Source organism: Xyrauchen texanus, chromosome 44 (genome assembly GCF_025860055.1).
Source record: "Xyrauchen texanus isolate HMW12.3.18 chromosome 44, RBS_HiC_50CHRs, whole genome shotgun sequence".
Classification (NCBI taxonomy): Eukaryota; Metazoa; Chordata; class Actinopteri; order Cypriniformes; family Catostomidae; genus Xyrauchen; species Xyrauchen texanus.
Window position 1 is genome coordinate 26,561,377 of NC_068319.1, and position 12,147 is coordinate 26,573,523.

General features: G+C 38.3%; 1 protein-coding gene across 1 annotated transcript; it reads right to left on the minus strand.

Moving 5' to 3' along the window:
• Positions 1–8,423: 8,423 nt before the first annotated feature.
• LOC127636647 (uncharacterized protein K02A2.6-like) lies at positions 8,424–11,006 on the minus strand. Its single transcript, XM_052117302.1, has one exon. The coding sequence runs from the start codon at positions 11,004–11,006 to the stop codon at positions 8,424–8,426; it is 2,583 nt and encodes an 860-aa protein (XP_051973262.1).
• Between the last annotated feature and the right edge of the window lie 1,141 nt (positions 11,007–12,147).

The following is a 12,147-nucleotide window of genomic DNA, read 5'->3' on the forward strand; positions in this document are numbered from 1 at the left end:
TTTTAGGCACAACTGATAGAGCACTGACAAGCAGAGATGGCCTATGATCTCAGGATCATGCACACTACAAGTCATTTCCTCTTAGGGCCCACATTGGTGCTCTCTTTGTCTATGTCAGAATGTCACTTCCTGTTGGTTGCTGTACAGACAAACTGATTGCCCAGTGTGACGTCCCTTTCTTAAGACTTGAGGACATGGGACTTTCCACATCCTTCAACATAAAATTACGTAGTCTGAAAGATGGCTAGACTAAAAAACTTTTGACAGTGTATGTTTCAGCGTAATAGTGTATGATTTCTAGAAATCGTCTTGAACAGTGTACTGTATGACTTCAAGAAATATTTAGGAACAGTGAATGACCTCTAGAAATCTCCAGTGTACAGTATGAATAGTAGAAATCTTCAAGCTCAAATGGTGCTTTTGGAATCTATATAGATATAAGATTATAGAGAGACTATATACAGGGCTCTTGCACAAGAGGCAATATGTGACACCTCGTGAGTGTGAAAATAGGTCTTTTGATGTATGCTTTATAAATGCAATCATTTCATGGTTGAGAGTCAAAAGAAAGTAATTACTTAGTGTGTTGCTTGCTAAGGTAAGCATCACTAGAAGTATTGCTCATGGATAGGGTTGAGGTTAGGTTAGGTTAGGTTAGGTTAGGTTAGGTTAGGTTGGGTTGGGTTAGGTTAGGGATAGGATTAGGGATAAAAAAATGAAAAATCTAACTATTAGATTTTGGTGCTTAACTCGTCCTGCACCCTTTATGATACATACTATTCATTAATAATATCTCAAATCAAATGGTTTGTTGAGGAAATTTGTGCTATTACTTTTGAATTGTAAAACTTTGGGGACCTGAGCCACATCTGGAGACAAGAATATATAGAGACTTCAGGGTGGGCTGTTTTGACTTGACTTTGATTTTGTTAGTCTTCAGTTCCTGAAACTGCAGTAAATAAGGTACTCCCCAAAGATGAGAATAAACTACATTTTTGATCTCTTCCACATCATTACAAATCTATTGCACGAACATAGATGTGTAATACAGGCCAAACTACATACACTCTGTGATCATTAGATTAAGATTCAACTTTATTGTCATTGTGCAGAGTACAGGTACAGAGCCAATGAAACGCAGTTGTTTTCGCATATCCCAACTAAGCTGGGGTCAGAGCGCAGGGTCAGCCATGAAACAGCGTCCCTGGAGCAGATAGGGTCAAGGACCTTGCTGGGGCTTGAACCCCTGACCTTTCGGTCAGTAACCCAGAGCCTTAACCGCTGAGCCACCATCTTAAGCAACCTTGTTTGCCTCAGAGTTAAAATCCAGATTAAGTTACCATGAATTCAGCAAACATTCCCAGTATAATCTTTTAAAAATAGTAGCCACATTTGTATTATTGACATAAAAAATGACACCAGAAATGACCACCACTGTCAAACAGCTCAATTTATGTGCTGAGTTCTACAAAAACATGTATACAAATTAGACCAGCCTTTCTTAAACTTTGGGTAGCGACCCAAATTGGGTTGATTGGTCCTACGTTTTGGATCGTGATGCATTTGAATAAATGTGCCATTATTTCCTTAGTAAGAGTAACTGAAATTGCTATTTTGTTTTTTTACATTACATATTTTAGCCAGCAGGTGGTGGCAAAAGATAATTTTTATGTGTAACATGAGCCAGTTATGTGACGTAATGTGAAGCCGCTTCAGCCGTTTACATACAACAGCTCTTCGTGATTGTATGTATTACTACTACTAAAGCTAAGAAATAGTTTAAACGGCTTTAAACGAACAACTTCAGCATTACGGCTCATCACAGCTGAGAGACACAATAGACTGATTAATTACACGAACTGAAGCCGCTTACCTCTTATCGGACGTTCCACATTGGAGTGGACACACTGTTTAAAATGAAGACCGAATCACAGCAGTGATGATGTAGGGCCATATCGCACTCTTGCTTGTATTATATATTGCTATTTAGTGTAAAAAGCATCTACTGCCTTTTGCAATAAGTGCAAATAGCCTCTGCCAATAAATGAATGGATACAGCAGATACAGCATATTGCAAGTGTGTGTCCCAGCTAAACACAAAATGAAACACCAAACTAAGACCACTAAAGACAAAATTATTTGAAAACATTAAAATGCTACCATAGCAATTGCTATATTGACACTACCCTTATTGTGACTATGCCTTTTATTTGGTTTCGTTTAAGAAAGCATGCCTTTAGAAACATCCTCTTAAAATAAAAAGAAGCTAAAATCCCCTACAACAGGATGCGAACTCTGAGTTCCTTCTCCTTTTGTCATTTGTTTGGTGGGATGTGCACAATATTACATTGCCTCTCCAAGATTAACTGAATATATTTTACTGTAGTTCACAACCAAATGTGTAAAACAATTATCATAATGACTTCCTAACATCATGAAGATGAAGTTCACCCAAAATAATAAAAAGACTTACCCATTGAGCTTATTTAATGGAGGCTGAGCATATACGCTTAAACTGTGTTGTTAGTAGTGAGAACAAGTCCACTTCCTCTCTGCTGCACTTGAATATGTTATTTATGTGTTCCTCCCATTTAGAACTCTGCCTCTGTTGTATTGCTTATATAAGCACAACAGTAAAAAGCATTTCAATCAACTCTGCTGCACACTGAATATATTGACACATTGCTCAAGTAGACGTTGTGTGTGGTTTGGAAACCTCTTTGAAAACATTTATTAGTGGTGCTTGCCTTAGCAAGGCACCACCATTACTATTGCTCTATACTTTGTTTATGGATTTCCCCAAATCCCTAACCCGTTCTTTTTGCAAAAAAATTGGGTGGTACACTTGTCCCGCACCATTTGTCATACACCCGTGAATAGGGCTGGGCGATATGGCAAAAAAAAATAAAAAATAGATATCAGTATTTTTTAGCTTATTGACGATATTCTATATATATCTCGATAATTATGTATTTGCTCTGAAATGGCTCAAAAGTGATTTTTTTTTTAAGTCAGATGAACCTTAATTTCATCCTAACAGCCATTCTAGCCAAGTAGATTCAGTTTATTATAGGCACTGAATTAACATTTATTTAAAACAAATAAATGTATGTTTACTCAGTTCTTCAATCAATTAACACAAATCATTTTCATTGGCATGTACATTTATATTTTTCATACAATGATACATAGTGCTGAATAAAAAGCATTTTGTTAAGCAGTTAATTTTTTGTGAATGAACAAGTTGGAGCTTTTATTTTGACATGGTGTGGCAGGATGAATGAGGCACAGACACAAAATAGTGGTATAGCTTTTACCCCTGAAGGGCTCTTTATTACAATCTTGTGGGTAATGGTGTCTTTAATAGTGTGCTCCAGGTGCTGTAAAGTGGCTGTGCTTGTATCTGCAGTGGCTTAAGGGGTGTGTTCACTCTTGAGTGTTTGCTGCGTTCTGATCGGGCTATCCTTCACTAGAGTCTACGAGAGGAGCGCAATACAAAGACACATCATTAGAATTTCAGTGGGGTCAAAGCTCACCTTCCTTCTTTCTGGTTCCACCTGCTGATTAACATCAGGTGCACCCAATCAGCATGCGCTCTCCACTGCTGATTGAATATTGATCTCTAATAATAGGGCTAGGCTTGTCTGTGCAAGGGATGCTCCCCTCACATGGAAAGTGTTGTGTGTCGTCCACAATGTTCCACATTTGTTGAAATGTTGTCATCTCCTCCTTTTCTGTTATTCTATGCCACCTTTGTAGATTTGTATAATAACTTGTAGGGGTTACTACCATTTGGAAATGCAAATGTTTAAAACCGGCAGTACTTTTATTTCACAATGCACATGAAATGCTCTAAAAGCACTAAAAACACGAGCTTATGAACCGTGTGCGAACACAGAACAGTGCGCCTTCTGAAGCGTACAGACACCATACGTTTACCTGTCTTTCACTTCAGCCTTTTGCAGTTGAATAATCTCATATAACCATAAATCCATTTTGATGAATTGTGCAGCTCTAAAGGATTGTGAAATTAGTCAACTGAAGCTCTTTAAGAAACGAAAACGCCATAACTCGGCTCCGGAACATTGTAGAGATATGAGGGTGGGCTATTTTGACTTGGGGCTGCGTACTGAGGACGTTTTTGGACCACAACACACTAGCAACCAACTAGTGATGCCCCAGCAATCACAGTGAACACCAGAACTCAACTCCAGAATATTGTGGAGATATGGGCTGGGCTATTTTGACTCGAGATGTCTACTAAGGCCATTTTTAATCAACAACACACTAGCAATCACCTAGAAATGTCCCATCAACCACCGAGAACACCACAACTTGGCTCTGTACCATTATAGAGATATGGGGGTGGGGTATTTTAAGTTGGGGCTGTGAACTGAGGTAGTTTTTGGTCTACAACACACTAGAATCTACTTTACAATGCCCCAGCAACCTCCGAGAACACCATAACTCAGCACCAGAACATTGTAGCGATCTGGGGTGGGCTATTTTGACTCGGGCTATGTACTGAGGTTGTTTTTGATCCACATTAACACTTTGATTTTTGGTCCTGTTATATCACCAAAATATCGTACAGACATATGGGTGGGGTCTTTAACTTGGGGAAATATACTGAGCCCCTTGGTGGGATATTGTGGAGTTTTGCCACCGCAAGCACCACTCACATTATCTTCAGAAATCTAATTATATTTGCCATTCTGTTTGGTGACGCTAGTGGTTCAAAATCTTAAAGACTGAATTGTGTTATCAACTTTACAGAAAGGTTTTAATTGTGTCATCAACGTTACATCATCCTGGGTGAACTTACTGAAGAGTTCTGATTTCACTCACACATGAAAACATACTTCCTATGAATCCAACTTGACATCTTAAGACATTTTAGACACATTTATGCTGTAAATAAATGTAATGAATTATATTAAGATTAAAAAAGCTGCAGTTCTGAGCTGTTGAGATACAAACCCACAAATAGAGGAAGTACTACAGAGTTTGTGTGGTTATGAGACTTCCAGCAAGTGGCATGTAAATGAGCACAGTTCAATGAGAACTGACTGTGACTCAGTGTATTATTGTTTGTCTTCCATGTGCATTACCTCCATCTTCCACCCACAGGGGACATTCAAGAACATTTACATAAAGAACAGACATGAAATTTCCAAAAGAGAGAATATGAAATAAAACAAACAAATGATTATTATTTCTTTTCTTTTTGCAGATAAGTCACAACACATTTCCATGTGATAAACAAAATTATAATATTTAAGTTTATTAAATTAAAATATACAAATTATGAATTTACAGAAACACGTTACAATAAGTTAATATACATTAACAGTACAATGAACAATAATTGTATACAGCATTTATGTATAAATTTAATGTTAATTTTAAAAAGTATGCAATTCATTGTTAAAATATAAATAAAAATGTGTTAGCATATGCAGAAATTATAATTAACCAAGATTAATAAATGCTGTAAAAAATATTGTCCATTGTTAGTTCATGTTGAATATCGTTAATGTTTACAACGTTATCGTAAAGTGAAAATGTAAATGATCTTACTTGTTCTGTGTGTTTTCTAAAACAGACCATAAAATAAGAGTGAATGGAAAACAATGAGTCAAGACCAATGACACAAATTTTCCACTTGAAGATTTTCAAGGCAGATATACAAGAACCGTATATATGTTTATTGTACAGGCGAAAATACTTGTATGTCAACAAAGTTATTAAAACAGGCTTTAAGAATTATTTTGCAATTACATTTTTTTATTAATCCCACAAAACATAAACAGAAGAAAATACATATAAATGGAATCATTAAAACATTTAAACCCCACAACCACCCAGTCCCCAACCCCACCCTAACCACCAACAAACAACCCTGTGGTCACATAAAAGTATATACAGATGATTATAGACACATATAAAAATACAAATGTTTTAAAAATAACAATATATATATAACAATATTTACACATCCAATAATGTCAGGTATTTGCCCCATTTCTCTATAAACAAATCTGATTTACCCAGCCTTCCAAATGACCCTTCTTCAAATGCCGCCACCCTCTCCAACTCTGAGCACCACTCATGAAATGAGGGAGCTTCAGCCAACATCCGACCCCTTAAAAGAACATGTCTGGCGATCATGACGCTAGTTAGGACCCAACTCTTTATATGCCTATTCTTGACGTTGATGACCACCCCATCGGCCAAAATACAGTGTCTGGGGCAAAATGAGAGCTGATATAAAACTCTGAGCTTTCGACCAAAACTCCCGGATCCTAACACACACCCAAAAGACATGGGATATGTCTCCATCCTCTGATTGGCATCGCTAGCAGGTGGGTGTGTCTTTAAGACCAAGCCCATACAATTTAGAGGGGGTCCAATAGAATCGATGTAAAATCTTAAATTGTATAAGGCGTACCCTTGCGTCTCTAGATGCAGTTTTTATGTTTTTTTTAGAATCTTAACCCATTCTCCCTCCTCCAATTCCAAATTTAAGTCTTTCTCCCATAATCTCTTGAGAGTGAGCGAGACTCCGTCCCCCAGACTCTAAAGTAACAAGGAGTAATACACTGATGCCTCATGACCATTTCAAAAAGCAGTGATCATCTCACCCAGAGTATCTGCTGCTTTAGGAGGGTGAATGCTATTCCCAAAAATAGTACAAATCAAGTGGTGCAGCTGTAAATGCCTAAAAAACTGAGATCTGGGGATCCCAATATATTGAACCAAAAGGGGACTTTTTAATGCATAGTTTGGGGTTTAGCCATAAACTTGAGGCAACATTTAGATAAATATCTGAATTAAACACTCTGTTCACCTTTGTCCATACTAAGTGCAAATAATGGGGTTTAATGCATAATAATAAAACTAAATATTGGGTATGCCTATCCAACCTTTGTTAATTTCCTTTAGAAAAGGAAACCGGTGTCATTCATTTGTGCTAGATTTGTGCTGTTGAAAAAAAAAACCCTATCTATCTATCTATCTATCTATCTATCTATCTATCTATCTATCTATCTATCTATCTATCTATCTATCTATCTATCTATCTATCTATCTATCTATCTGTCTGTCTGTCTGTCTGTCTGTCTGTCTGTCTGTCTGTCTGTCTGTCTGTCTGTCATCGTCTGTCTGTCTGTCTGTCTGTCTGTCTGTCTGTCTGTCTGTCTATCTATCTATCTATCTATCTATCTACAAGTAGTCAAAAAGTCTAAGAAATACGAGGCCAACAACTTTTTCTTTTGTGCCTTACCAAAAATAAAGCCACATCACAGGAGCCCTTTGATATCTTTAGATAAGGAACATCAACAAGTGCTCTGAAATAGGTTTTGAATGTAGAACCACTATTAACTAATAAGTTAAGTCATAGCAAAGTCATGGTACCTTTGAGTTAACCTTTGTAGATAGAAATGCACAAATGGATGTCTTTGATCTGCTATTTGCTTCATACTGAATTATTTTCCTTTGAATAAAACATTTTCTGTAAATAATTATTTAAATACTCACTAGTTGCATGTTTTAGTGCTTTATGACCCCATGCTGACCTCTGATCACATAAACAACTGTGTGATTTTGACTTTCATCAAATGGATAAAAGATTGATTCAATAACATCCGAGCAGATGCAGAGAGGATGTGAAAACGTGTTGTCCAACATGAACCTTCTCACACTTTAAAAAGCCACTGACACGTCTTTAGCCCACGCATCTAAACCCTGTTTCTATTATTATACACTGTTCAATGAGATATTGAGATACTGAGTGTTTACTTTACATTTGTTTTTGTCTTGGGGACAAAGATGTGGCATAGACATAGTTTAATAAATCCAGTTATTTAAAGTTCCTCATCTTACTTATTTCTGTTGAATTTAAAGGTTCACTAAGTAACTTTCTATTGTAAAAAGGTTTAACCCTAAATAAATAATACTTCTGCAAATAAGTTTAAACTCACATAAGTTGAAGTCTTCTGTAATTTCAGTGGTTTGTAAAACCTGTTTTATTCTACTTGTTGACAGCTCTTGACCACATCTTTTCGTACTGTTGTGTTGTTGATCTCAATAACCAGTCTTCATTGCTGTTGTATTCACTTTATTAACAACTCTCTCAACTACATGATCGCTCTCTTTAATCTCGCGATCACCTTCCTCTTCTCAACCCTGTTCTCGCGATATCACTACACTACATCCCTCCCTTTGTTAGTATTAGAGAACTTAAATACTACAAAATAACACATTACCCTTAGTTTCAACAGCTTTGTTACCGTTATTCTGAATACTGCTATATTGTTTTGAACTGACTATCTGTCAACAAATATTCAAACATTTACATAATCATGTCCTTGAAACGAGCAGGTTTCTTAACCACTCTACCACTCCGAGTAGTCAAGGGCTTGCTACAGGAGTCTGGTACTGTAACAGAAGAACTCTGTGGCTCTATTGGGAAATCTGACTTGTTCAGCTGTCTCTTGAGTTCCTTGGTCACTTTGTTTTTCTGCTGGTTCTGGTATGCTTATCTCCAACTGAATGGGAACATGACGAATGTGCTTCACATTTCTCACAATCCTAGAACCATCCTCGACATTGACCATTTCAAAGGAATTGTCCGATGTGTTCTTCAGCAGCACAAAATGAGTATCTCTGTACTTAGAGGCCAGCTTGCCATCTTCCATACTCGCCACATATACAATGTCTCCCAACTTAAAGTTGTGTTCCTTAGCTCGTCTTGTCATGTCTGCGTACTGTTTCATTTTCTCATTGTACCTTTTATGATGACTTTCAATGTCTTTTGTTTCTGTTTTGTCTGTGATGATACTAGGCAACTTCGTACGTACATCTCGTCCAAACATCAGATAAGCTGGTGTCTCACCCGATGCTCTATGTGGTGTAGATCGATAGGCAAGAAGAATCTTTGAAAGATCTTCACTCCAATTCCTTCCCCCACTTTTAGATGCTTTGAAGGCTTTCTTCAAGTAACGATGAAATCTTTCTATTTTACCGTTACTTTTGGGATAGTAAGGTGAGGCTTTGATGTGCTTAACTCCACTAGTTCTCAGAAATGCCTCGAAGACGTTTCCTACAAACTGCTTCCCGTTGTCAGTCACTACTTCCAAGGGATACCCAAATCGGGCAAATATTTTCATCATTTCCTTTGTAACGGTCTTGGAAGTTATATCATCAATGACTACTGCTTCAGGGTATGACGTGTAATAGTCAATAACAGTAAGTATATAGACATTCTGAATAGGACCCACCAAATCAACACCTATCTTAGTCCACGGTCTAGGTGGCAGTTCTAATGGATGCAGTGGTTGATCTTCATGCAAGGGTTGATTGGGAACACATGCATTACAGTTTTTGATCATTCTTTCGACTTCCATGTCCATATTAGGCCAATAGAATTTGCTTCTCAAGAATTGCTTTGTGCGAATTACACCTTGATGTGTCTCGTGTGCAATTTTCAAAGCTTGCTGGACCAGTGCGGAAGGAAGAACTATCCTGTGTCCCCGCAGCAAAAGACCATCATGGGTTGACAACTCGTCTGAGCAGCGTTTGTATGAATGTAGGCTGTCAGGAATTGTAGTTGGCCATTGTCCTGTCCCCACAATGGAAATCAGTTGTGTCAAGGTAGTATCGTTCATTGTGGCTCTTTTAAGTTCCTCAAGAGTCAAGGCTGGTACATCCATCATATTTACAGACAACACTCTGTCCATATACGTGTCCACGTAACTGTTGTCCTCTGTTTCCGGCAAAGGAAGTCTAGAAAGTGAGTCTGCAACATTGTCTTTACCTGCAATGTGTTCAATCTTGTAGTCATATGGATACAGTCTAAGTCCAAGTCTTTGTATTCTAGGAGGCAAAAGCTTTGACTTCTCTGGATTGAGCATATAAATGAGAGGTCGATGATCTGTTTGAAGAGTAAATCTGCCTCCCCACAAATACGCTCTGAAGTGTTCCACCGCCCAAACGCACCATAGGGCTTCCCGCTCTATCTGAGAGTAACGTCTTTCTGTGGGTGTTAGAGAGCGGCTCGCATATGCTACAGGTTTCTTAGCTCCATTTTCTTGTGTCTGAAGCAAAACTGCTCCAAGTCCGACTGGACTTGCATCACTGATCACAACTGTTGGAGCGTTTATGTTGAAGTATGCTAGGCCTGGCTCACTAGTTAATTCTTTTTTCAGTCGCTTAAAAGCATTTTCTGCTTCAGATGACCACTGCCACTTTTGTCCTTGTCTGGTCAGTTTTCGAAGAGGTTCAGACAGATTTGCGTAATTGGGAACAAACTTCATCAAAAATCCACAAGTGCCTAGGAATGAACGTAACTGTGCAACATTTTCAGGTCTGGGAGCGTTACAAACTGCTTCAACCTTTCGTGGATCTGGTTTTATTCCCTCCGTTGTGACAACATGACCCAAAATCTCAATCTGTTTAAGTCCAAAGAAACATTTTTCTTTATTCAAGGTCAGTCCCTTTTCTTGGAATTTTTGAAAAACATTTCTCAGTCTTTGCTCCAGCTCATTCTCATTTTCAGCAAACACGACCACGTCATCCATGTAGCACACCACACCTGGCATCCCACATAACATAGAGTCCATGGCTTTCTGGTATGCTTCCGGAGCACTAGCCAATCCGAATGGAACCTTCCTAAAACGGTAGCATCCCCTGTGTGTAATGAATGTGGTCATTTGTCTGGATTCAAGTGCCAGATCAAGTTGCCAGAAGCCTTTACGGGCATCCAGTTTGGCGAACACCTTTGCTCCCTGCATTGCTTGCAGTATGCTGTCTATTGTTGGTACAGGGTGTCTTTCTCTTACCACCGCTTTATTCACTTCTCTCAGATCTACACAAAGTCTCACTTCTTTAGTGTCTTTTTTTGGAATGATAAGAATGTTTGACACCCATTCAGATCCTTTGTGCACTTCCTCTATGATTCCATCTTCCAGCATTTTGTCCAGCTCTTGATTTACAGCCTCTACCATCAGGTAAGGTACTCACCTTAAAGCTTGAGCTACAGGTGTGACCTTTTCATTTACAGATATTTTATGGCTGTAATCTTTGATTTGTCCCAGTTCTTTAAACAAACTCTGATATTCAGCCTCAAGTTTAAAAAATCTCTCTGGCGAATTTTCAATTGCACTGACCTGGTCTGTGCTATTCAGGATCTTTAAGTCAAAGCATGACCGCCTTCCTAACAGTGGCTCTACATTTCCTTTTATTACAAAAATGTCATCCTTCGTGACATTATCCTTCCATTGGAAATGTGCTTCAAAAAATCCCACACAGTGGAGAGAGTGCGTCTGTGCATAAGTGTAGAATTTTTTCTTGGTTTGTTTTAGTTCAACTTTTTGTGCAAACAATCTGTGATACAGTTCTTCTCCAATGAAATTTCTTCCACTTCCTGTATCAACGACCATCTTCAGCCTCTGTCCATTAACTCTTATGGTCTCTTTGCCTTCTGGATCAATTGAATATACAAATTCATCAGAATCAGAATTGTCATTTACAGCTCTCACTGGTTTGTCTTTGCGGTCTGACCTGTCTTTGGCCTTGTATCTTTCATTTTTATGCTCCTGTGAGTTTTTTTTCTTTCTGCAAACACGTGCATAATGACCGGTTTTTCTGCAATACAGGCAGGTTGCTGATTTTGCCCCACAGTCATCTGCTTTATGTGTTGTAAGTCCACATCTATAACACTTGGCGTCACTGTTGTCCTTTTTAAATCGCCCTCTGCTGGCATTTTGCAGTTTCACTTTTGCGTTAGGAGCTCGTATACCTTTCGTGAAATTAACGTGATTGTCTTTTTCTTTGGTGTTGTTTTCTGAAAGCACTTTAGACTCTGCTTGGTCTGATTCAAAAATTCTAGCAACAGTTAATGCTCTTTCCAACGTAAGCCCTTCTTCCTGCAACAGTTTATCTCTTAATCGTCTATGTGCACATTTCTCTACGAGTTGATCTCGTATCATATCACGTTCTAAAGCTCCGAACTCACAAGATTTGGCCAGTTCCCTTAACGCGTTCACAAATGCGTCGATCGTTTCGTCCTGTGGTTGAGATCTTAGTCTGAATTTGTGTCTTTCCAGCACAACATTTTTCCGTGGAGTAAAGTAAGCATCCAGTGCA

Bases quoted from the DNA above. Each gene is read 5' to 3' on its own strand.
- LOC127636647 (XM_052117302.1), bottom strand. From the start codon at position 11,006: ATGGTAGAGGCTGTAAATCAAGAGCTGGACAAAATGCTGGAAGATGGA.